The sequence below is a fragment of the Pantherophis guttatus genome, chromosome 5 (genome assembly GCF_059756535.1).
Source record: "Pantherophis guttatus breed Tessera chromosome 5, ASM5975653v1, whole genome shotgun sequence".
Taxonomy (NCBI): domain Eukaryota; kingdom Metazoa; phylum Chordata; class Lepidosauria; order Squamata; family Colubridae; genus Pantherophis; species Pantherophis guttatus.
In genome coordinates this window covers 65,606,135-65,633,765 of record NC_142067.1, presented here as the reverse complement: position 1 = coordinate 65,633,765, position 27,631 = coordinate 65,606,135, and the positions used below count along the sequence as shown (strand labels likewise).

Sequence of the window (27,631 nt, the reverse complement as noted above, 5' to 3'; positions counted from 1 at the left end):
TTTATATTTTCATTTAGATTGTTACATCATTCTTCCCAAATTTCTTATGTTTATATTAATTCATCAATTATCTAAATTTTTATATATATCTCTTCTCTAACCATTGATATGATAGCTGATTTATCTTTAAACATTTTTGCCAATTTTTCAGGTGCCATGTGCCATCTATAGAACATTGTATTGATTTTCTTTATATGCTGTGGACATGGTTAATTTGTAATTTCTTTCCCATATTTGCTGCCATTTTTCTAACTCAATTGTTTATCCAAAATTCTTAGCCCATGCTATCACTGTTTCTTTTACCTGTTCTTCTTCTAATACTCCCTAAGTAATTATATAGTTTTTAAATCATTTTTTCAACTGTTCCTATGAGTATCTCATCAAGCTCTGTCATTTCCAAGTAAAAACCATACAATTTAGCATCTTTTTCATACCTTGTTTGTATTTGTAATTGCATATACCAATCCATTTCAATCCCTTATTCTATTTCTTGTTTCTTTTTCAATTCCCCCTTATCTGTTAGTATATCTTTATATCTAAGAATAGTCCCCATATTAATAATATTTGGATGTATTAACGCTTTCATTGTAGATAACCATATTGGTATTTTCAAATAATATTTATCTCTAACATTCTCCCATACTAATAATAATGCATTTCTTACATAGTGTCTTTGGAAGTAACTGTGCATCTTATTTTTGTCATACCATAAAAAAGGATGCCATCCAGACTTTCGGTGGCACCGCAGGCACCGAAGATGCTCCTTTTGTGAGCGCCAGCCCTGCGATCTCGTAAAGCTGCTAGAACAGCGCAAATCAGCTGGAAAACTTTCTCCCCAGGAAAAGGGGAGGAAGAGAGCAGACAGGCATAGGTAGAGCTCCCCAAGGAGTCCCAGGAACAATACTGGGGCTCGAAGGATGAGAGCTCCCTGGAAGCCCGACAGAGCTCTGGATCTGGGATGTTTCTGCTTTAAGCAGAAGAAGACGCCACGACCACCGCTGCAAACAATGCTTGGAATAAACATCATTCAGAAGCAGGCTGAGCAAACTCAGGAGAGATCAGATTTGCAAGTACTGAATTTTAACTCCAAATGTGTATTACTTCCTTCTGATTCATTAAGGGGAAAAAGTGAAACCAAGATGGCGATTGAACTTTAATGGGGCATGAAAGCGAAAGTTAAAGAGGAAAGTTTTGTTTAGCGCTGGTAGCCCCTGTTCAAAACTAGAGATTTTTGCTTTAAAGAAAAAAGAAGATTAAGGCTAAAAAGACTACAGCAGTGACTTTTTTTTAAAAAAAGGATTGACATTATTTAAAGACTGGGAATTTTTGGAGTTGGTGGATTTGTGGTCCGGCTGCTAAAAAAAAAAATTAAATTGGAAACTAAAAATGGCTTCAAAACAAGTAAAGACTATTGTTACCAAAAGTGCTGGGACTTCGCCAGCTCAAACATCCAAATTGCAATCTCTCTCTGTTCCAATGGAATCACCAATATTAACACTAGAAATGTTGTAGGAAGTCCTTAAAACACAAGCCTCTGTTATAGAAAAAAAAATTGCTTCAACGTTTGAGGATAAAATCCGAGATGTTGCTGAAGAGATAGTTCAAATTAAAGAGATTATTCAAAAATGTAATCAAGAAATTAGAGAAGATATTATCATGGCAGTTCAAGGTCTGGCAGGCTATATTGAAGCAATAGATGAAAAGGTGAAAGAAATTAAGCAGTCTAATGAGAACTTGGAAAATAAAATGGGAGTGGTCCAGAACAAGATGGAAAGGGCTGAGGCTGATGTGATAATGATACAATATAGAGATATGGAATTTGCTTTGAGAATAAGAGGCCTCAAAGAAAATAAGCAAGAGAATTTGAGAGAGATCTTTTCAGGAGCAATTGCACAGATAACGGGAGATCAAAAAGCAAATCTTGAATGGCAAATTGACAAAATTTACCGTGTCAATTCATGGATTGCCAGACAGAAACATCTACCAAGAGACATTGTAGTCTATTTTACAAAAAGGAGAATATGCAACAAAATCTTACAAGTTACCTTTAAAAATAAACTTCAAGTGCAGGGGCAGGAGGTTTTAATATTGAAAGAAATCCCCCCCAAAATGTTGAGAGCCAGAAGGGATAACACCTTTCTGGTGGAAGAACTGAGAAAACGTCAGATATAGTACAGATGGGAGGTTCCAGCTGGACTGGTGGTGAACTATTCAGGAGAAAGATATCGTCTTAACTCAGTGTGGAAGGCAGAGATTTTTACACCAATGTACTAAAGGCTGGATGCCCACAGTCCCCAGAAGCTAGAAGGAAGACGGAAGTAGAGGGGGAGAAGGAAGAATCACTGGCACAGGCCCAAAGGGAAGCTTTGATTACTCAAAAAGATTTAATACAACTTTCAACTACTGCTCAAGCTTTGGAGGTGTTTGATAAAATAGAAGAACCTAAGGATCAAAGACAGACCCGAGCGGCAGCCAAGCGTCAAGAAGAGTTAAGACTGCAGCAATTACAAATGATTCAAAAAACTACAAAAACAGAAGCACTGGGAGGAGCAAGACCAAAAAGTAAAAGGCATGGAGACTTCCAGCAGATGCTCCAAAGGCTTCAGGCAGCCAAGAATGGCAACTAGATTTCTGATTTGGAATGTTAATGGCTTAAACTCACCACAAAAGAGGAAGAAAATATTTCATTATTTGAAACAGTTTAAAAATGATGTAATTTGCTTACAAGAGACTCACATCAGAAGTAAAGATCAAAAATACTTAATAAATGCAAGGTTAGGAATACATTTTGTTGCATCTGAAGAATGGTATAGTTATATACCTAAAAAAAGACTTAATTGCCAAACTAATTGAAGCAGATGATCAAGGAAGATTTATAGCAATTGAACTTTTAATAAAAAGAGAAAAAATACTTTTAATTGGAGTATATGCACCGAACCAACAGCAGGAAAAATTTTATAAGCTTTTACATTCCAAGTTACTACAATGGGATTATAAATCATGCATTTTATTGGGCGATTGGAATGGAGTTTTGGACACTAAAAAAGATAAGAAGGGACTCTTGCAAAATATCTCAATGCGTGCTAGATTGCCAAAATCTTTTTTTGAAAAGATGGATGATATGGAGTTGAGAGATATTTGGAGAGAGAGGAACATTGAAGAAAAAAGACTTTACTTTTTTCTCTGATAGACATCAGTCCTTCTCTAGGATTGATTTCATATTAATTACTAATGATCTTTTTTCTAGGGTGAAGAAGACGAAGATCTGCCCAAGAGTTTTAACAGATCTTAGTCCAGTTTGGATGGAATTAGAGTATGGAATGGAATCTAAGAGGTCTTGGAGGCTAAATGAAAATCTGTTTAGATATGAAGAAAATGTAAAAGAATGCAAAAAATTTCTGAAATAATTTTTTATTATAAATATGCATAAGGGTACATCAATGGAAATGGTTTGGGATGCAAGTAAAGCATATATGAGAGGTATCTTGATATATTTGAATAATAAACATAGACGTAAACAGGGAAAAAAAGGAAGGACTTAGAAGAGGAAATTTAGAAAAAAGAACAAGCTTTGATATTGAACCCAGCAGACAAGAAAATAAAAGAGGCAATTAACTTACTGCGAGGGCAATTTAATATGCTAATCGCAGATCAGGTCGCAACTAATTTGCAATATGCTAAACATAATACTTTTTGCAATGCTAATAAACCAGGGAGATGGTTAGCATATCTGTTAAGGAAAAAACAAAAGTCACGGACCATAGAGAAAATAGAATTTTTATTTTATTTTTATTTTATTTTTATTTAATTTATATACCGCCCTTCTCCCAAAAGGGACTCAGGGCGGTGAACAGCCAAAATTAAAATACATACAATACAAAAGTTAAGATAATTAAAAGAGATTAAATCAATCGGCCACCCAATTTAAAACCCCAAGTCTATAAAATTTAAAAATCCCATTAAAAACCATTTAGGTTTTTAATATAGAGAATATATAGAATATATATTCTATATAGAATATAAAGGTAAAGAGATTTATCAGCAAAACATGATTAAAAAAGCATTTTTAGAATTTTACACGAGGTTGTATACTAGTGATAAAATTCAAAATATAGATGTAGATAGATACTTACAGCAAGAGAATATTCCTATAATTACAAGAGAGCAAAGGGAGGGTTTAAATCAACCAATAACCTCTGAAGAGATCATGCTTGTAATTAAGCAGTTGAAAGTGGGTAAAGCCCCTGGGACGGATGGTTTGACAGCTGCTTATTATAAACACTTGCAGCTAGAAATGGTGGGACCACTTAAAGATTTATTTACCAGTATACAATCTGGAGGAAATGTACCCCCATCCTGGAGGGCAGTTTTTATCTCTTTGATTCCAAAGGAGGAGCAAGACCACACTCAGCCAAAAAATTATAGGCCTATATCACTTTTAAATACTGATTACAAGATTTTGCTAAAATACTAGCAAATAGGTTAATGACAGTCATGCAACAAATGATTCATAATGATCAAACTGATTTTATAAATGGTAGACAAATGAAGAGTAATGTAAGGCAAGTGGTTAACTTATTGAAGTATCTGGGGAAGAACAACCAAATCCCTGCGGCTGTAATTTTTCTCTATGCGGAGAAAGGATTTGATCGATTGAATTGGCATTTCTTATTGAAAATAATAGAAAAGATGCAGTTTGGAGAATATTTTACACAATCTATTAAGGCACTATATTAGAAACAAACAGCACAAATAATAATTAATGGTAGTTTAACAGATACTTTTAATATAGAAAAAGGAACAAGACAAGGATGTCCTTTGTCTCCATTATTGTTTATCTTGACTTTGGAATTTTTGTTGAGCAAGATAAGTGGGTCGGATAAAATAAATGGAATTAAAATTAGACAGTATGATTACAGAGTACGAGCATTCGCAGATGATTTGGTTGTTACTTTAACCCAACCATTACAGTTGGTTGTAGGTTTAATGGAGTTCGATCCTGTGGCTCCCGAGGACGTGGACAGGATTCTGGGACGGCTGAACGCGACCACATGTTTATTGGACCCGTGTCCCTCCTGGTTGGTGCTGGCTTCCCTGGAGGTTACATGAGGCTGGCTCCAGAGGATTATTAACGCTTCCTTGAGGAAGGGTGTCCTGCCGGCCGCCTTGAAAGAGGTGGTGGTGAGGCCCCTCCTCAAGAAGTCCTCTCTGGATCCGGCTATTTTGGTTAACTATCGTCCAGTCTCCAACCTTCGCTTTATTGCGAAGGTTGTTGAGAGTGTGGTGGCGCGGCAGCTGCCACAGTACCTGGATGAAGCTGTCTATCTAGATCCGCTCCAGTCCAGCTTCAGGCCTGGGCACAGCACGGAAACGGCATTGGTCACGTTGGTGGATGATCTCTGGAGGGCTCGGGATAGGGGTTGCTCCTCTATCCTGGTCCTATTAGATCTCTCAGTGGCTTTTGATACCATCGACCATGGTATCATGTTGCGCCAATTGGAGGGGTTGCGGGTGGGGGGCACCATTTTGCGGTGGTTCTCCTCCTACCTCTCTGATCGGTCACAATCTGTGTTGACAGGGTCGACCCCAAGGCGCCTTGTTTGTGGGGTGCCGCAAGGGTCGGTCCTCTCGCCCCTTCTGTTCAACATTTATGTAAAGCCGTTGGGTGAGATCATCCGTGGCTTCGGGGTGGAGTTCCATCAGTACACTGATGACACCCAGCTGTACATCTCCACCCCAGGCCACCCCAATGATGCCCTTGAAGTGATGTCCCAGTGCCTGGAGGCCGTGCGGACCTGGATGGGGAGAAACAGGCTCCGACTCAACCCTTCCAAGACCAAATGGCTGTGGCTTCTGGCGTCCCGATATAGCCAGCTGGTGCCATTGCTGGTTATTGGGGGCGAATCACTGGCCCCCATGGAGAGGGCTCGCAACTTGGGCGTCCTCCTGGATGCATGGCTGTCTTTAGAAGAGCACATGACGGCCGTGGCCAGGGGGGCTTTTTATCAGGTTCGCCTGATACGACAGTTGCATCCCTTTCTAGATCGGGACTCCCTACGCACGGTCACTCAGGCACTCATCACTTCCCGCCTGGACTACTGCAATGCTCTCTACATGGGGCTCCCCCTGGGGTGCACCCGGAGGCTCCAGCTGGTCCAGAATGCGGCCGCACGGGGGATTATGGGAGCGACGGGGCACTCCCATGTGACACCTCTCCTGCGTGAGCTGCACTGGCTCCCAGTGGTCTTCCGGGTGAGCTTCAAGGTGTTGGTGACCACCTTTAAAGCGCTTCATGGCTTAGAGCCGGGGTATTTACGAGACCACCTTCTGCCACCAATAGCCTCCCACCAGCCAGTACGCTCACACAGAGAGGGCCTCCTCAGGGTGCTGTCCGCCAGACAGTGTCGGCTGGTGACCCCCAGGATGAGAGCCTTCTCTGTGGCGGTGCCCGCCCTCTGGAACAACCTCCCCCCAGATATAGATACAATACCAGACTTCCAGACTTTTTGTCAGGCCCTGAAAACTTATTTATTTCATCTAGCTGGGCTGGCTTGATCCCACTGTTTTGGTTAAATTAATTGAATTTAATTGGGTTGTTTTAAATTGCGGCCAAAAATATTTAATCATTTTTAAACTGTTTTTAAATTTTGTATGTTCTGTTTTATTCTGGCTGTTCACCACCCTGAGTCCTGCTGGAGAAGGGTGGTATACAAATTGAAACAAATAAATAAATAAATAAAATATAATTAAGCAATATGGGCAAGTATCTGGATTTAAAATAAATGCAGGGAAAACAAAGATAATAACTAAAAACATGACTACAAATCAAAAAGAGGAATTAGAAAGATTAACAGGATTTGAAATTGTTAAAAATGTTAAGTATTTGGGGGTTTATATTATGACATCAAATGCGAAACCATTCACACATAACTATGATCCGTTGTGGCAAAAAATACAGAGAGAGATGGAAACTTGGAAAAAATTACAGTTATCCTTGTTAGGAAGAATAGCAGCAGTAAAAATGAATGTTTTGCCTAAGTTTTTGTTTCTTTTTCAAATGATACCAATACTTAAAAAAGATGAAAATCTGAAGATATGGCAGAAGGGTATTAATAATTTTGTCTGGGCAGGGAAGAGAGAGAGAATAAAACAAAAAATAATGCAGGATATACGTGAAAGAGGAGGTCTCAAAATGCCCAACTTAAGACTATATTATGAGGCAGCTGCCCTATCAGCAATGAGTGATTGGATAAACTCAACAGAAGAAAGAATATTGAATATTGAGGGATATGATTTGGTTTATGGGTGGCATGCTTATTTACTATATGATAAGAAAGTGGATAAGACTTTTAAAAGTCATATATTAAGGAATTCTTTATTGCGTGTCTGGAAAAAGTATAAGTATAAATTAAATGAGAAGTTACCAATGTGGGCAATACCCAGACACGTGATAGAGAATAAAAGTGTAGAGCAAAAACAAGATGTGATCTTCTTAACAAGGAAAGAGATATATTACAATTAAAATATTTGAATCAACTAAGAGAAGAAGGGATAATTCAAACATGGTTTAATATGTACAGTTGCAAGCTAGATGGAGAGAAGATCAGAAAATTGGTATTTTGCAAAATGAGGAGAATTTGGTAAAACAGATTAGAGATAAAAGTCAAATGCATATAAAAAGGCTGTATAATGCATTGGTAGAAATAGATTCAGAAATGGAGTTAGTTAAGGATTGTATGATAAAATGGGCACAAAATATTGAAGAACTAATAATGATGGATATGTGGGAAAAAATATGGGTTAGAAATGTGAAGTTTACACAAGCCCAAAACTTAAGAGAGAATTTTTATAAAATGTTTTATAGATGGCATCTAGATCCTAAAAAGCTAGCCTGTATGTATCCAAGTGTGCAACCTAAGTGTTGGAGATGTGAATGTGATGATGCCACGTATTATCATATATGGTGGACATGTAAAAAAATTCAGGCATTTTGGATAAAAATATGGTGGATTATTCAAAATATTCTCAAAAAGAAGATAAAATTTACTCCACAGTTCTTCTTGTTAGGTATAATTACATATTGTATTGTTATAGAGACTAAGTTGATTTTAAATTTAATAACAGCAGCCAGACTTTTGGTGGCGCAATATTGGAAGAAGGAAGACTTGCCTACTATTGAAGAATGGACATTAAAAATAGTGAATTTAGCAGAGATGGCTAAAATTTCAGTGTATTTGAAGGATCATTCAAGTGAAAAATATATATCGGAATGAAGAAGATGGATTGACTATATTCAAAACCAATATTGGACTAAAAAGCTTCAAATAGCTTATGAATGAAACCAACTATTTCTTTTTGAATTATGTTTTGTTAGTGGAAAGGGGAGTTAAAGAGCAAGAGGGAATTAAGAGCTTACAGAAAATTAGCATATTTTAGTTCATGTTTGTTAAATGTTATACCCTGTATTTGCTCTGGGAAGTCCGGGGTGGGGGAGCGGGGTTGGAGGGAGAGGTGGGAGGGGGGATGGGGGATGGGTGGAGGAGGGAGGGGTGGAGGAGGGATGGGGAGAAAAATTGTTGTAATATTTGATAAAACTTTTTAATAATAAAAAAAAGCATGCCACCCCAATTGTAAATTATGTCCTTCCAAAGTTAATAGTCTTGTATTCCTTAATTCATTCTTTTATCCACGTCAATGCCACTGCCTGATAGTATAGTTCCCAATTAGGTAGTCCAAATCCTCCTCAAAGTCTCGCATCTTGTAACATCCTTATGTTATGTTATCGGTATTGTTTGAAATAAAAATAAGAGTCTTGGTAATATATTCATCTTAATTATCGCAATCCTTCCCATTAGTGATAACTGTAGATTTTTCCATTTCTCCATGACTTTCTCAATTTGATTTTTTCAGTTTATAATAATTATCCTCTTTAATCATTACACAACTTGAAGTTAATTGAATTCCTAAATATTTTACTTTCTTCACAATCTGAATGTCTAGTTTCTCCATTAAGTCTCTCTTCTGTTTTTCTGTAATATTTTTCACCAATATTTTTGTCTTTTCTTTATTTATTTTCAGTCCTGCCACATCTCCATATTCTTCTATTTGATCTATTAATTTGGGTCCTGTTATTTGAGGTTCCTCCAAGATAAATACTAAGTCATCTGCGAAGGCTTGCAGTTTATATTCTTCTTTTTTAATTTCCAATCCCTTTATTTCTTCATTTTCTCTTACATTTCTATTTAATACTTCTAATGTCAATACAAATAATAATGGGGATAGAGGGCATCCTTGTTCCTTTCATTATATTAAACTTTTCTGTCATATCTCCGTTCATCATTACCTTTGCTGACTGTTTGTTATAAATTGTTTTTATCATATTTATAAATCTCTCCCCAAAGTCCATAATTTGTAATTGTTTTATCATAAATTGCCAATTCACATTGTCAAACGCTTTTTGTGCATCCAAGAATATCATTACCAGTTGTTTATCTGAATGCACTTTGTAATATTCCAGAGTATTCAAAATTGTTCTCATATTATCTCTAATCTGTCTTTTAGATAAAAAACCATTTTGATCCATTTGTATAAATTCGTTTAACAACTTTTTAAATCTGTTTGCCATTATTGATGCAAATATTTTATAGTCAGCATTCAACAATGAAATCAGTCTATAGTTTTTACAGTTGTAAATCTGTATGTTCTTTAGGTATAAGAGTAATGTATGCCTCCATCCATGAGTTTGGTATCTTTCCATTTACTAGAAGTTCATTAAATACTTCCAACATTACATTACTTGGTACATCTTGCAGTGTCTTGTATAGTTCTGCTGATAATCCATCCGGGCCCGGGGTTTTACCATTCTTTTGTTTTTTGATTGAGAAACAAATGAGAGAGGGAGGGAGAAAGAAAGAGATGAGGGAGGGAGAGGGAGGGAGGGAGAGGGAGAGAGATGATAGAGAGGGAGGGAGAGGGAGAGAGATATTTAAGAGAGGGAGGGAGGGAGAGGGTAAGAGAGAGAGATGAGAGAGAAAGAGAGAGATCAGAGAGAAAGACATATGAGAAACAGAGAGAGGGAGAAAGGGAGACAGAGAGTGAGAGATGAAAGAGAAAGGGGGAGAAAGAGAAAGAGATGAGAGAGATGAGAGAGAGAGAGAAAGAGAGAGATGAGAGATGAGAGAGAGGGAGAGATAGGGAGAAAGAAAGAGAGAGAGAGAGACACACACAGAGAGAGATACCTGTTTAAAAGAAAATAGAAAAATGGCTTCTTCATGGATTACTGAATTAAATGGAAAACTCCTTCATGGATTCCTGCTTTGTTGTGGCAAAGGGGCTTGCATAGCTCAATGAAGTTATGAGCTATGCTGTGCAGGGCCACCCAAGATGGACAGGTCATAGCAGAGAGCTCTGACAAAACATGATCCACTGGAGAAGGAAATGGCAGCCCACTTCAGTATCTTTGCCATGAAAACCCCATGGACAATACCAAAAGGAAAAAAGATATGATGCTGGAAGATGAGCCCCTCAGGTCGGAAGGTGTCCAATATGCTACTGGGGAAGAGAAGAGGGCTAGTACTAGTAGTGCCAGAAAGAGTGAAGCGACTGGGCCAAAGCTGAAAGGACGCTCAGCTGTGGATGCATCTGGTGGTGAAAGGAAAGTCCGATGCTGTAAAGATCTATTCTCCATAGGCACCTGGAATATAAGATCCATGAATCAAGGCAAACTGGAGGTGGTCAAACAAGAGATGACAAGACTGAACATCGACATCTTAGGAATCAGCGAACTAAAATGGACAGGGTGAATTTAATTCAGATGACCATCAGGTATACTACTGTGGGCAAGAATCACTCAGAAGAAATGAAGTAGCCTTCATAATCAACTAAAAAGTAGAAAAAGCAATACTGGGATACAATCCCCAAAATGACAGAATGATCTCAGTTCAAATCCAAGGCAAACCATTTAGTATCACAGTAGTCCAAGTTTATGCCCCAACCATTGGTGCTGAAGAGGATGAAATTGACTGGTTCTATGAAGCCTACAGCACCTTATAGAATTAACACCAAAAAATGATGTCCTTATCATCATGGGGAATTGGAATGCTAAAGTAGGAAGTCAAAAGGGAATAGAATAGAATAGAATAGAATAGAATAGAATAGAATAGAATAGAATAGAATAGAATAGAATAGAATAGAATAGAATTCAATTCTTTATTGGCCAAGTGTGATTGGACACACAAGGAATTTGTCTTGGTTCATATGCTCTCAGTGTACATAAAAGAAAAGATACATTCATCAAGAATCATAAGGAACATTACTTAATCATAGTCATAGAGTTCAAATAAGCAATCAAATCATATTAGGAAACAGTCAATATAAATCATAAGGATACAAGCAACAAGGTTACAGTCATACAGTCATAAGGGGGGGGAGATGAGTGATAGGAATGATGAGAAGATTAATAGTAGTGCAGACTTAGTAAATAGTTTGACAGTGTTGAGGAAATTATTTGTTTAGCAGAATGATGGCATTCGGGGAAAAACTGTTCTTGTGGTGGTGTCTAGCGTCTAGTGGTGTGCCGTGCTCTATAGCATCATTTGAGGATAGGAGTTGAAATAGTTTATGTCCAGGATGTGAGGGGTCTGTAAATATTTTCACAGCCCTCTTTTTGACTCGTGCAAAGATAACCGGAATAACAGGCAAGTTTGGCCTTGTAGTACAAAATGAAGCAGGGCACACAGGCTGATAGAATTTTGTCAGGAGAATATGATGGTCATAGCAAACACTCTTTTCCAACAACCCAAGAGACAACTCTACACATGGACATCACCAGATGGTCAACACAGAAATCAGATTGACTATGTGCTCTGCAGCCAAAGATGGAAAAGCTCTATACAGTCAGTAAAAACAGGACCAGGACCTGACTGTGGCTCAGATAATGAGCTTCTTGTTGCAAACTTAAATTGAAGAAAGTAGGGAGAAGCACTAGGCCACTCAGGTACGAACTAAATCATATCCCTGATGAATATACAGTAGAGGTGACAAATAGATTTAAGGAATTAGATCTGATAGACAGAGTGCCTGAAGAACTATAGAGGGAGGTTCGCAACCTTGTACAAGAGGTAGCAACTAAAACCATTTGAAAGAAAAAGAAAGGCAAGAAAGCAAAATGGCTGTCTGAGGAAGCTTTGCAAATAACTGAGGAAAGAAGAGAAGTGAAAGGCAAGGGAGAAAGAGAAAGATACACCCAATTGAATGCAGAATTCCAGAGAAGAGCTAGAAGGGATAAGAATGCCTTCTTAAATGAACAGTGCAAAGAAATAAAAGAAAACAATAGAATAGGGAGGACCAGATATCTCTTCAAGAAAATTGGAGATATGAAGGGAACGTTTCATGCAAAGATGGGCATGATAAAGGACCAAAATGGCAGGGACCTAACAGAGGCAGAAGAGATTAAGCAGAAGTGGCAAAATTACACAGAAGAACTATACAAGAACGAGCTTAACATCTTGATAACCATGATGGGGTGGTCACTGACCTCGAGCCAGACATCCTGGAATGTGAAGTCAAATGGGCCTTAGGAAGTCTGAGCAACAGCAAAGCTAGTGGAGGTGGCCGTATTCCAGCTGAGCTATTCAAAATCTTAAAAGACAATGCAGTAAAAGTGCTACTCTCAATTTGTCAGCAAATTTGGAAAACTCAACAGTGGCTACAGGATTGGAAAAGGTCAGTTTACATTCCAATTCCAAAGAATGTTCAAACTATCGCACCATTGCACTCATTTCACATGCTAGTAAAGTCATGCTTAAAATCCTACAAACTAGGCTCCAGCAGTTTGTGGACCGAGAACTACCAGAAGTGCAGGCAGGATTTTGAAGAAGCAGAGTAACTAGAAATCAAATTGCCAACTTACGCTGGATCATGGAGAAACCTAGGGAGTTCCAAAAAAACCCCCTACTTCTGCTTCATTGACTATACTTTTTTTTTTATTGAAAAGTTTTATGAAAAATACAAACATTTTCACCCCCCCACCCTTCCCCCCTCAACCCCCCTCCCCTTCCCACCCTCCCTTCCCCTCCCTCCCCCCACCCCCCTCCCTAGACTTCCCAGAATGAGCACAGGGTATAGCATTCACAAACCAAGAACTAAAATGTGCTAACAAATTATTACATTTCATATTCTCCCTAGGTTCTTAACTCCTTATAACTCAGAAAAAACAAACATAAACTACTTAATATTATTTCATTCATAAGCTATATGAATCTTCTTATTCGGATACTTCTGTATGTAATCAATCCATTTTCTCCATTCCGATATATATCTCTCATTTGAATGGTCTTTAAGGTATGATGAAATTTTTGCCATTTCCGCCAAATGCACAACTTTTAATGTCCATTCCTCAATAGTAGGTGGATCTTCCTTCTTCCAGTACTGTGCCACCAGTAATCTGGCAGCTGTTATTAAGTTCAAAACCAGCTTAGTCTCTATTACAGTACAATCCGTAACTATTCCCAACAGAAAAAACTGTGGTGTAAATTTAATTTTTTTCTTCAAAATATTTTGAATAATCCACCATATTTTTATCCAAAAAGCCTTAATCTTTTTACATGTCCACCATATATGAAAATATGTAGCATCTTCACACTCACATCGCCAACACTTGGGTTGTAAATTTGGATACATACAAGCTAGTTTTTTTGGGTCTAAATGCCATCTATAAAACATTTTGTAAAAATTCTCCCTTAAATTTTGTGCTTGTGTAAATCTTACATTTCTAACCCATATCTTTTCCCATGTTTCCATCATTATTGGTTCACCTACATTTTGTGCCCATTTTATCATACAACCCTTGACTAAGTCTGTTTCTGAATCTATTTCCAATAATGCATTGTACAACCTTTTTATGTGCATTTGACCTTCATCTCTTATTTGCTTTATCAAATTCTCATCCTACTGCAAAATACCAATTTTTTGATCTTCTCTCCATCTGGCCAGCAGCTGTCCATATTGAAACCAAGTCTTAATAATCCCTTCTTCTTTTAATTGTTCCATGGATTTTAACTGTAGTCTGACTCCTTCCTTATAAAGGAGTTCCTTATATGTAATCTTATCTTGCTTTTGCTCTAAATTTATGTTCTCTATCGCGTGTCTGGGTACTGTCCATATTGGTAACCCATCATTTAGTTTATATTTATACTTTTTCCAGACACGCAATAGAGCATTTCTTAATATATGACTTTTAAAAGTCTTATCTACTTTCTTATCATACACTAAGTAAGCAAGCCAGCCATAAACCAAACCATATCCTTCAATATTCAATATCTTTTCCTCCGTTAAGTTTATCCAATCTGTGATTGCTGAGAGGGCTGCAGCTTCATAATACAATCTTAAATTGGGCATCTTAAGACCACCTCTTTCTCTAGTATCTTGCAATATCTTTTGTTTGACTCGTGGTTTCTTCCCTGCCCACACAAACTTATTTATGCCCTTCTGCCATTCCTTCAAATTCTCATCTTTTTTAAGTATTGGTATCATTTGAAAAAGAAATAGAAATTTTGGTAAAATATTCATTTTTACAGCAGCTATCCTTCCCAGCAAAGACAGTTGTAGTTTTTTCCAGTTGTCCAACTCTTTCTGTATTTTGTGCCATAATGGTTCATAGTTATACTGATATAATTTCGTATTTGCAGTCATAATATAGACCCCCAGATATTTAACCTTCTTAACTACTTCAAATCCTGTTAACCTTTCTATCTCTTCTTTTTGGCTCCTAACCATATTTTTAGCTATTATTTTTGTTTTAGCTGCATTTATTTTAAAACCAGATACTTGTCCGTATAAGCAGGTTATATCCATCAAGGCTGTAATTGATTGTACCGGTTGGGTTAAGGTAACAACCAGGTCATCCGCAAATGCTCGTACCTTGTATTCATGCTGTCTAATTTTAATTCCCTTAATTGTATTCATCTCACGTATCTTGTTTAATAAAATTTCCAGTGTCAAAATAAACAATAACGGGGACAAGGGACAGCCTTGCCTTGTTCCTTTTTCTATATTAAAAACATCTGTTAAACCACCATTAACTATTATTTGCGTTGTTTGTTTTTGATATATTGCCTTAATAGATTGTACAAATTGTTCTCCAAATTGCATCCTTTCTATTAGTTTAAGTAAAAATTGCCAATTCAATCTATCAAAGGCTTTCTCAGCATCCAAGAACACAAGCACTGCAGGGACCTGGTTGTTCCTTCCCAAATACTCTAATAAGTTAACAATTTGCCTTACATTACCCTTCATTTGTCTACCATTTATAAAACCAGTTTGATCATGGTGAATCATTTGCTGCATGACTGTCATTAATCTATTTGCCAAAATTTTTGCAAATATCTTATAGTCTGTATTTAATAATGAAATTGGCCTATAATTTTTAGGATCTGTATCGTCATGCCCTTCTTTTGGGATCAACGAAATAAATGCTGTCTTCCAAGTTGGAGGTACCTCTCCTCCCTGTTGTATATTGTTAAATAATTCTTTCAGCGGTTCTATCATTTTCTCCTGTAAGGTTTTATAGTAAATAGCCGTCAAACCGTCCGTCCCAGGAGCTTTACCCACTTTCAACTGCTTAATTGCTAACGCAATTTCCTCAGAAGTTATCGATTGATTTAAACTATCCCTCTGCTCATTTGAAATTGTATAAATATTCTCTTTCTGCAAATATCTATCTATATCTATATCTTTAATTTTATCACCAGTATACAGCCTCGAATAAAACTCTAAAAAAGATTTTTTAATCAATTGTTGCTCATAAACCTCTTTACCCTTATATTTTATTCTGTCTATTGTCCTTGATTTTTGCTTTTTCCTTAACAAATATGCTAACCACCTGCCTGGTTTATTGGCATTGTAAAAAGTATTATGTTTTGCATATCTTAAATTAGTTGCCACTTGATCTGCTATTAACATATTAAATTGACCTTTCAATAAATTGATTGCCTCTTTAATTTTCTTATCTGTTGGATTAGCTACTAAAGCCCGTTCCTGTTTACTAATCTCATCTTCTAATTCTTTTCTTTTTGTCCCCTGTTTCTTTCTATATTTATTATTCAAATATATCAAAATTCCTCGCATATATGCCTTACTTGCATCCCATACCATTTCCATCGATGTGCCCTTTTGCATATTCGTAACAAAAAATTCTTTCACAAATTTTTTACACTCTTTTACATTTTCTTCATACCTAAACAAATTATCATTTAACCTCCAGGACCTCCTAGGCCCTTTCTCATACTCCAATTCCAGCCAAACTGGACTATGGTCTGTCAATGTTCTTGAGCAAATCTTCGTATTTTTCACCCTGGATAAAAGATCGCTAGTAATTAATATAAAATCAATCCTTGAAAAGGATTGATGTCTATCTGAAAAAAAAGTAAAATCTTTTTCTTCCAGGTTTCTTTCACGCCAGATATCTCTCAACTCCCAGTCATCCATCATTTCCCAAAACGCTTTGGGCAATTTTGCTCTTGTTGACACATTTTGTTTAGGTCCCATCTTGTCTTTTTTAACATCCAAAACACCATTCCAGTCACCTAACAGGATACAAGTTTTATATGCCCAGTGTGTCAATTTTGAATGTAGTAAATTATAAAAGTTTTCTTGTTGTTGATTCGGGGCATAAACTCCGATTACAAGTATTTTTTCTCCTTTTACTGAAAGTTCTATCGCTAAAAATCTGCCTTGATCGTCTGCTTCAATTAATTTAGCAACTAAGTCTCTTTTCAAATATATAACTATACCATTTTTCTTTTCTGGTGCTGCTGCTACGTAAGATGTACCAAGTCTTGCATTAGTCAGATACTTTTGATCTTGTATTCTTATATGAGTCTCTTGTAAACAAATTACTTCATTCTTAAATTGCTTAAGATAGTGAAATATTTTTCTTCTTTTCTGTGGAGAATTCAAGCCATTAACGTTCCAAGTCAAAAATCTAGTTCCCATCTCTGGGCCTTTGGAGCCTCTGAAGCAAGTCCTGATGGTCTGATCTCATTTGAGTTTTAGGTCTTGCTCCCCCCACTGCTCCTGTTCTAGTAGTATCTTGAATCATTTCTTGAGTTGCCATCTGGGATTGTTGCTGTCTTAATTCTTCCTTGAGTCTAGCTGTCACCGATCTGGTCTGTCTTTGATGCTTTGGTAACTGCGAGAAATCAATCAGCGCCAACTCTTGAGTAGCCATTTGAATTTGTATTTCTTCTTGATCAGCCAAGGCTCCCCCCTGAACTACTGTCAAGAGCTCTTCTGTCTCAGCTTCCATTACTTCTTTCTTTCTTTTGCCTTCTGGTGATTTAGTTGATTTGGGTGTGCCAGCCTTTAATACATTAGTATGAAAATCTCTTGCTTTCCAAATTGTGTTAGGCCGATATCTCTCTCCTGAATAAGTCACCACTAGTCCAGTTGGCACCTCCCATCTGTACTGTATCTGACGTTTTCTCAGTTCATCCACCAGAAAGGCATACTCCCTTCTAGCTCTCAAGATCTTAGGGGGGATTTCTTTCATTGTCATTACTTCCTGGCCTTCCACCCGAAGCTTGTTTTTAAAAGTAGCCTGTAAAATTTTGTTGCGTACTCTCCTTGTAGTAAAATATATCACAATGTCTCTTGGTAGATGTTTCTGTCTAGCAATCCAGGAGTTAACACGGTACAGCTTGTCCATCTGCCAGCCCAGATCATTTTTGGACTCCCCCACCAGCGGTGCCAATGCCTCAGACATCATTTCTCTCAAATTCTCTTGTTTATTCTCCTTCACCCCTCTAAATCTTAAAGCAAATTCCATATCTCTGTATTGTACCATTATTACATCGTCTTCAGCCCTTTGAATTCTGTTTTGAGCTTCTCCTATTTTGCTATCCAAAATTTCAGAAGATTGTTTAATTTCCTCAACTCTGTCATCCACCATCTCAATATTGCTTGCCAGACACTTAAATGCCATTAATATATCATCCCTAATCCCCTGATTGCGAGTTGCAATCTCATCTGACACAGCCTGTATCTTTTCATTAGTTTCCTTAATTTTTTCATTAGTTTCCTTAATTTTTTCATCAATCACATCAACAATTTTATTTTGGGTGATTTGGAGAGCTTGTTGCAACATTTCCAATGTTAAAGTCTGTGGATCCGCTGGAGGAGCAGAAACTTGTGATCTAGGAATATGAGCTGGGGAGCTACCAGCACTCCCAGTTCCTTTAGTAGGAACAGTTTTTACAGACTTTGAGGCCATTTCCAGTTTGAAATTAGTCTTTATATTTAATCAGAGTCAAAAAGAAGAGTTCCTCAAAAGATTTCCCAATGTTAATTAACGTTTAAAATCCTCCTTCTGTCAGCACAAAAGCTTTTTTTTTTTCCCAAACAAAGGGCTACCAGCAAAACGAAACTTTTCCTTTAACTTTCCGTTTCCCCCGCCCTTTCAAGCTTCAATCGCCATATTGTTGCAAAGTACTAAGTGATTACTTCCGAAGGAGGCTCTAGGCATTGGAGTTAGGTAAAAAAATACTTGCAGTCTGATTTCTCCTTGCTCGTTCTGCCTGCTATTAGTTCAAGATGTTAATTCCCTCATTTCCATTCAGCAAGATTGGTCGCGGCTTCTAATTCCGCTAATTAGCTAATTAGCGGAGACGTCCCTGGTCTGGAGCGGCTTGACAGGCTTTTAGGGAACGCGCGCCCTTCGTGCCCCAGGATTTTTCCTAGGGCGTTTGGGGGGTTCTACCTCCACCTGCCTGCTCTTCTCTCTCCCCTTTGCCCGGGGGGAGAATTTCAAGCCTCCAGACAGCGTTTGTCGGCTGTTCTGGGGCTTTAACGGAGCCAGGGAGCAGACGCTCTCAAAAGAACGTCTTTCAAAGCTCGCGGAGCCAGCAGAAGTCTGCTTCATTGACTATACTAAAGCCTTTGATTGATCACAACAAATTGTGGCAAGTTCTTAAAGAGATGGGAGTACCAGACTATCTTATTTGTCTCTTGAGAAACCTATATGCGGGTCAAGAACCAACAGTGAGAACTGGACACGGAACCACTGATTGGTTCAAAATTGGGAAATGAGTCGGGCAAGGCTGTATACTGTCACCCTGCCTATTTAACTTATATGCAGAACACATAATGAGAAAGGCAGGGCTAGATGAATCAAAAGTTGGAATTAAGATTGCTGGGAGAAATATCAACAACCTCAGACATGCAGATGATACCACTCTAATGGCAGAAAGCGAAGAGGAACTAAAGAGCCTCTTGATACTGGTGAAGAAGGAGAGTGCAAAAGTTGGCTTGAAACTCAATATTAAGAAAATTAAGTTCATGGCATCTGGCCCTCTCAATTCCTGGCAAATAGATGGGGAAGAAATGGAGGTAGTGACAGATTTTATTTTCCTGGGCTCCAAGATCACTGCAGATGGGGACTGCAGCTAAGAAATTAAAAGATGCTTGCTTCTGAGGAGGAAAGCTATGGCAAATCTAGATAGCGTACCTAAAAGCAGAGACATCACTCTGCCAACATGAGTGCGTATAGTTAAGGCTATGGTTTTCCCAGTTGCAATGTATGGCTGTGAAAGTTGGACCATAAGAAAGGCTGAGTGCCAAAGAATTAAGGCCTTTGAACTATGGTGCTGGAGAAGACTCCTACAAGTCCCTTCGACTGCAAGGTGATCAAAACCGGTCAGTCCTAGAGGAGATCAACCCTGACTGCTCTTTAGAAGGCCAGATCCTGAAGATGAAACTCAAATACTTTGGCCACCTAATGAGAAGGAAGGACTCACTGGAGAAGTGCCTAATGCTGGGAAAGATTGAGGGCAAAAGAAGAAGGGGGCGACAGAGAATGAAGTGGCTGGACGGAGTCACTGAAGCAGTAGGCGTGAGTTTAAATGGACTCCAGAGGATGGTAGAGAACAGGAAAGCTTGGAGGAACATTGTCCATGGGTCAGACATAACTTCGCAACTAACAACAACAACAAAGAAAAATGGCTCTTTGAGTGTTTAAGGTTGCAGACCCCTGGGTTAGGCAAACACCATGGTCGTTAAGTGAAATTGTGGTCATTAAGCAAACACTGTGGTTATTAAACAAGTCCATTTTCTCCAATGGGCATTTTTAACCAGAAACCAGAAGGAATTGTTGAAAACTGGCAAAAAACATAGAAAACCTCAGTCACATGACTATGTGGGATGTTGTAACTGGTCATAATGTGTGAGTGTGAGTGTGCATGGCTGTCAAAACTCCAAAAACTGGTCAAGTAGCTCTGGGGAAGTCAGTTGTAAATTAGAACACTTGCTAAGCAACCAACCATTAAATGAGGACCACTTGTATTTGGTTTGCCTTAAGGGTTCAGAGCTATATGGAATCTGTATGGAAGAAAGAAAAAGAAAGAGAGAGAGAGAGAGAGGAGGGAGGGAGGGAGGGAGGGAGGGAGGGAGGGAGGGAAAGTGAATGACATATAGTTGCATGGATGGATGGATGGATGGATAGATACATGACGGGAGAGAGAGAGGGAGGAACAGAGAGAGAGAGAGAGAGAGAGAGAGAGAGAGAAAGGAGAGGAAGGAAGGACCACAAACCCTGGCACTATATGTGGCTTCAGTCTAGCTTTGAAACCGCACAGCAATCTAGGACTGGAATGGACCTTGGAGGTCATCTAATCCAACCCCCTGCTCTAGCAGGAAACCTTATATATCTGGATTATTTTGGTGCCTCTAACAGAAAGGAAAATTGCCAGAAAGAAGGAGTTTACTAGGACAAGGCTGCCATGCAGAGGAAGTCACACCATATGCTTTAGAGCTTCTCTCATGAACAGTGACCTTAATATAAGATTATTGTTTTTCATATTAGAATAGAATAACAAGAGTTGGAAGGGACCTTGGAAGTCTTCAAATCCAACCCCCTGCTTAGGCAGGAAACCCTATACCATTTCAGACAAATGGTTGCCCAATCTCTTCTTAAAAACTTCCAGTGTTGGAGCATTCACAACTTCTGGAGGCAAGTCGTTCCACTGATTAATTGTTCTAACTGTTAGGAAATTTCTCCTTAGCTTTAGGTTGCTTTTCTCCTTGATTAATTTTCATCCATTGCTTCTTGTCCTGTGCTCAGGAGTTTTGGAGTATAGCTTGACTCCTCTTCTTTGTGGTAACCCCTGAAATATTGGAACACTGCTATCATGTCACCCCGAGTTCTTCTTTTCATTAAACTAGACATACCTGACGCCAGCAATTGTTCTTTATATGTTTTAGCCTCCAGTCCCCTAATCATCTTTGTTGCTCTTCTCTGCACTCTTTCTAGAATCTCAACATCAAAGCAACAGCAAAGAGCCCTGGTGGCGCAGTAGACTAAAGCACTGTTATTAACATCAGCTGCCTGCAATTACTGCAAGTTCAAATCTCACCAGGCTCAAGGTTGACTCAGCCTTCCATCCTTTCTAAGGTAGGTAAAATGAGGACCCAATAAGCTGACTTTGTATAAATATACAAAAGTATGAAGGCTATTGCTTAACGCATTGTAAGCCGCCCTGAGTCTCCGGAGAAGGGCAGCATATAAATCAAACCAAAAAAAACAAAAACATCTTTTTTACATTGTGGCGACAAAAACTGGATGCAGTATTCCAAGTGTGGCCTTACCAAGGCATTAAAGTGGTATTAAGATTTCACATAATCTTGATTCTATCCCTCTGTCAATGCAGCCTAGAACTATGTTGGGTTTTTTGGCAGCTGCAGCACACTGCTGGCTCATATTTAAATGTTTGTCCACTAGGACTCCAAGATCTCACAGTTACTACTGATCCCTCTCACAGTTACTACTGCTATATTGCAGATAGCCTATAGACCAGGGGTCCTCAAACTTTTTAAACAGGGGGCCAATTCACAGTCCCTCAGACTGTTGGGGGGCCAAACTGGCTGGGTGGGCATGGCTAGGTGGTCATGTGACTGGATGGGCATGGCTAGGTGGTCATGTGACTGGGTGGACGTGCCCAATTTAGCAGTCCATTTTGCCAATTTAGCAGTCCATTAAACAATACACACACATTAAACTTTCATTTGTTTTGCTCCTGTGAGTGTTTTATTTGCTTTTGTTTGCATGTTGCTCTTTTGGTTGGCTTTTCTTTTTACTAGATCATTTTTTAAGTTGTTTAGTGGTCCATTTCAGGATACTCAGTTTTGCAGCCATTCTTCTCAGCACCAAGGAGCTTACAATCAACAAGTCTCTCTCTCTCTCTCTCTCTCTCTCTCTCTCTCTCTCTCTCTCTCTCTCTCTCTCTCTCCTCTATATCTACCTATCTATCTGTGTGTGTTTGTGTGTGTGTCTCTCTCTCCCTCTCTCCCTCCCTCCCGCTCTCTCTCCCTCCCTCCCTCCCTCCCTCCCCCCCTCTCCTGGGGCATTTTCTGCAGGATCCCCTTCAATCCTGGCAGTGCACTGGGATACCTCACTGAATTCAATTCAATTCCATTCCTTTTCATTTCCATTTCCATTCCATTCCATTCCCATTCCCATTCCCATTTCATCCTATTGCTATTGCTATTGTAATTCCATCCCATATCATCCCATCCCATCCTATTCAAGTTCCTATTCCTATTCCTATTCCCATTCCCATTCCCATTCCATTCTCTCCTATTTCTATTCCATTCCTTGCCCTTCCTGCCTCCCTCTCCAGGGGTAGAGACAGCCTTCCTCCTTCAGGGACAGGCTGCCTCACCGGCCAACGCCAGGACTGAAATCTATGTGTGGTAGCTAAATTCCACAAAGGAAATACAGTAGATTTAAGTGGGGGGGAGGGGGGCAGATCCGGTCCGTCAAAAACAAAAAACAAAAAAAATCCACCTGTGGAAGGAGCTGCCATGGGCAGTGGGGCTGGGCTCACCTCTGTTTGTCCCAGTGCGAGTAATGCCCCTTCACTGACAGCACATGATGCTTCATGGTGGCAGCTTTGCTCAAACTGGGGGGGTGGGAGTGGGGTTCAGCTGTCACAAACATCTCCTGTTTCTTCATGGATCAAGGGGGGAATCTTTGCTTGCTCGGAAGGTCAATTTTCTTTGGCAACGGTAAGGCAATTTGAGTTTGGGAGAGATTTCAGGCTTGGAATGAGAATCAATCAGGAATCAGGTGAACCTCCCTCCTTTCTGTGGATCTGCGCAACATGGGATTCTTTGAACACCCCCACTCCGCCTCCATTTAACTAACTCCACATCTCCGATCTGGATAATTCTGGAATGAAGGATGAGTTTATGAGTGAAAGTACATTTTATCTAATGAAGGGAAGGGGAGGGGGATGTTTGTGCTCCAACTTCTTCCAATCTCCAGGATCTCCTGAAGCCTCAGCCTACATATCCTTCCCCGATCAATAGAATAAAGGCCAACAACTCCCACTCTTTATCAGCAGGGGGTGGGGGGTGGGGGTGGGGACTTTGCAACAGGACGTTCACCTTAATACAAGGGGGGATTTTTGAATTTGCGTCCACAGGTAGCGCTACCCCGATGGCTCCAGGGGTGAAATGCTCCCAGTTCAGACCAGATCACCCGATCCGGTAGCGATGGCGGCGGGTGGTTCGGAGAACCAGTAGCAAAAATCCCTGCAACCCCCCCCATGCCCAGCTGAGCCGAACGATCATCAGAGCCTTTTTTTTTTTACTTTTAAAAGCATTTTTTCTACAACTTCTTCCACCAAAAAAATGCTTTTAAAAGTTAAAAAAAAGCCTCTGATGATCGCATGGCCCAGCTGGGATCACAGAGGCTTTTCAAAGCATTTTTTTAACCAGAAAAAAATGCTTTAAAAGTCTCTCTGATGATCCCAGCTGAGTTGCCTGATCATCAAAGAGACTTTACAAAGCATTTTTTAACTACCTCTTCTGCTGAAGAGGTTGCAGAAAAAAATGCTTTAAAAGTCTCTCTGACGATCCCAGCTGAGTTGCCTGATCGTGAGAGAGACTTTTCAAAGCATTTTTTAAAACAATCAGGTGGTTGTTAAAACAAAAAGAGGTGGTTTAAAAAATGATTTGAAAAGGCTCTGACAATCCCAAGCATTTTTTTGCATTTGCAGAAAAAATGCTTTGAAAAGTTAAAATAAAAAAAAAAGTTGGCCACGCCCATCCAGTCACATTACCCCCCCCCAAGCCCCACAGAACCAGTAGTAACAAATTTTACATTTCACCCATGGATGGCTCCTATAGTCATAATGAGAGATTTGAGGGGGGGGCAGGGTGGAATGGCCAAAAAATAAAGAGCGAAGAAATTCAGCTGTTACAAGTGGATTATTGTGCATTTGAACATTCTGACAGAATGTTTCTTGTTATTCCCACACACACACAGACACCAGTTTGGCTTCAGCCCTAATTCTTTTCCTAGCCCTGAGAATTCTGAGCGTTGGAGTCCATAGGTCATAAAGCGGCCATAGATACTCGACCCTGACTTTTTAAAAAAGTGCAGGGAGCCCCCGTTTCTACTTGTCTATGTCTACTTGTCTACTTGTCCCATGTGGGAGATCAGGAAGTACAAAAAACCCAGAAGCCCCAGAACAGAACAGTGTCTGTTCAGTGCGCTGACATTTTCTCTGCGCGGCATAGCCTTTTTTCTTCTACTTTTGCTCCAGGTTCGTCACCCACTGGGCAGCCCTATCTGAGGAACTGCCAGCCCGTCCATGGGAGCTGTGAAGCAGTGTGAGGAGAGAAGCGGAAATGGGGGTGGGGGTGTTCAAAGAATCCCACGTTGCACAGATCCACAGAAAGGAGGGAGGTTTACCTGATTCCTGATTGATTCTCATTCCATGCCCGAAATCTCTCCCAAACTCAAATTGCCTTACCATTGCCAGAGAAAATTGACCATCACGCGATGTAATTATGCAGCAGGCACAGGCTCTCCTTTGGGACCTTTCGGTTCTCCCCCCTGCCCCCCTCAGTAGAGTGACGGTTGCCTGAAGTTTCTGGCAAATCTTTTTTGCCAGCTGAGGAAAGAGTTCTTTCCTTGGCTGGCAAAAGGCATGGCCCATTTTTGTACCCCCTCCCCCCCTCCCCAGAAGCACTCAGCCAAAAACAGGGCATGTGGATGCTTTCTGGGGACTCCGCCCGCCCCTTCTTTGGCTTCCTCCGTCCCCCAGAAGCACTCTGCCAGCCCTCGCAAATGTAAGCCCTTCATGTGGCCAAAGGGTGGGGGCTGGCAGGTGGCTGTGGCGATGTGGATGGGGCAGCCTCATGGTCCCGCATGGGCCAGATTAATGGCTTTGGCCAGCTGGATCCGTCCTGTGGGCCAAAGTTTGAGGATGCCTGCTATAGACACTTCTTTTTATGATTCAGTGGGATTTTACCTTCAAAAAAAGCATTTATTCTCTATCCCCTCATATTTGTTTGACAGATTTAATAAGATAGTATAAGACTGCAGGCTTAAATAACATTATTTAAGATTAATTATACTCGGCATTTGAATTTACAGATGCTTAAAATATTTATGTTGCCTCTATGTACATGTGGTGTATTTGACAGAAGATTAAAATAATTGGATTGTGAAACCAGTGGTGAAATTCAGCCGGCTCTATCCAGATCATGTGATCCGGTAGTGCCGGCGGCGGGAGGCTCAGCCCACCTGCCTGGATGTCATCATGTCCTGTTTTTGACCCTCTGCACATGTGTGGAGGAGGCGCGTGTGCTCACATTTGCAAACCGATAGCGAAGGTAAGTGAATACCACCCCTGAGTGAAACAATACATAAATGTTTCTCAATTTAACATCTTATCATTTCATAAAATGGGTTAGTTTAACTAGAGATAAGGTCATCAGAGGGGTGGCCCTTGCCCTAAATGTTTTCTTATCCAGAAGATATACAAAGGCTTCTGTTCAGTGGTGGGTTGCCCCCGGTTCACACCGGTTCTATAGAACTGGTAGTAAAACAGGCAGGAGGCTCCGCCCACTGACCCTGACATCATTAAAACACTTCTGCACATGTGCAGAAGAGCGTGCGCACAAGCGAAGCAAATGCATGCGGCCCCGTTGCAAACCGGAACTAAAGGTAAGTAGAACCCACCCCTGCTTCTGTTCTTATTGTCAGATCCCTAAAAGTGATACTGCCATTCAAGTGGAGGAAGGGGGGACTTGGATTCGATTTACTAGCATGGCCTGTGTCATTAGATATTTTACAACCTATATCCTGGCGCCAAGGAAGCCTGAGATTCCCTTTACCTGCAGGAATTTTTATGATAGCCATGTGGGTTGTCTCACTTTAAAGAGTAGTGGTGGGAATGCATGTTTGTTCGGGTTCTCAAAGGAAATAGTAAAGAAAACATCTTCACACTTGTGTATTGGCTGAAATCTGCATTCTGACTTAAAGGGAGGGGTCTCTACCACTTTAATCCTACTGCTTTACCTAAGGGCATTCAGATTGTGCTTTAGCTGGATGGTTTTCACTTCTGCTTAATAAAAGAATCCTTTTGAACAACTACGTTTCAAGAGTTCGTACTTTCTTAAGTTGGAAAGAGAGGTGATCCTTACAGAAAGCACAATCTGCAAAACGGTCACCCCAGAGAGGCAATCTTCGCTCTACTGAGGGGACCTTGCAAACCATGTCTGAACAAAGCAGAGAGCTGGGAGAAACCGATTGCTGGGGAGAGACAGCAACCGCCACCCAGTCAGATGCCTGTCTCGTGCAACCCATCGGAGAGAATGAGGTAACCCTGGGGAATCCGGAAAAACCCCGCTGGTCTATTGGCATTGGGAAGAAAGATGGCTGGGATGAGAGAACCAGAGGAGTCACCCTCAACCGTGGCAACCGAAAACCAGGGTGGAAACTGGAATTAGAAGCCCTTACTGACCAGGGGGGACTGACCGAAGCACCCCTGAGGGAGGACTATCTGAAGAGGCATATAATTCAATTGGTGATGGAGACTTTGGAAAATCTTAACATCCGAAGGGAGCCAGGACAACAACCAAAGAGCACTGAAAGGGCAGCAGTTGTAGATGATGCCAGGGGAGGCACCCCCCTCCTGGAGCCCGCCTATCAAGCAGATGGTGCAGCAGCAGTGGAGAAGACCCAGCAAACCCTCTCCCCCCAGGCAGCACGCACACCGGTGCCCATTCCCAACCAACCCCGGGCTCCTCAACTGGAAAGAGAAACTCCCCCCCTTGGGGGACAATTAGGATTCTTTGTGGTACATGTGCTCACCTACATGCAAGAGTATGGGCATGATTTCCAAACCCAAGGCTCCCGAGTGCGAGTTGTGACCCTAGCCCTAGAGGGTGCCACAGCCAGATGAATGGTGACCCTACATAATGCCAACGCACCAGAACTGCGGAATTTCGACCATTTCATGATGGCCCTGCGACGTCAGTTCGAGGACCCACTGGCAGATCGCAAAACACGCGACCACATTAAGGTGGTGAAGCAGGGGCGATGGCCAGTAGCAGAGTATACTGAAGAATTCCGGGACCTCGCGTGTCGTGTGCACTGGCCGGAAGATATTTTGGTGAGCTGTTTCAAGGACGGACTGAGTGATGATCTATATAATGCCTGCGTGGCCTGAGGGGCACCGAATGACCTACATGAATGGTATGTCACCGCCAAAGAAGCTGAGATCGATATGGCCAGAAACCAGTATCGAGCGGGGCGAGCATGGAAGAAATCCTCACCCCAATGAAA

The 27,631-nt window shown here is 40.3% G+C and overlaps 1 protein-coding gene across 2 annotated transcripts in view; it reads left to right on the top strand.

The window, feature by feature from the left end:
• Nucleotides 1–27,631, top strand: part of LOC148113430 (uncharacterized) — an 80,999-nt gene that overhangs the window by 38,863 nt on the left and 14,505 nt on the right. Inside the window, exon 4 of one of the 2 annotated variants that reach the window (XR_015728233.1) lies at nucleotides 21,302–21,442. Coding sequence is in view for 1 of the 2 variants with exons in the window: in XM_087871302.1 (XP_087727428.1) it covers nucleotides 21,302–21,347 (46 nt within the window). In the remaining variant the exon portion in view is untranslated. Of the gene's footprint in view, nucleotides 1–21,301; nucleotides 22,831–27,631 lie in introns of those variants that run through there. The other variant, XM_087871302.1, reaches the window with a different exon arrangement.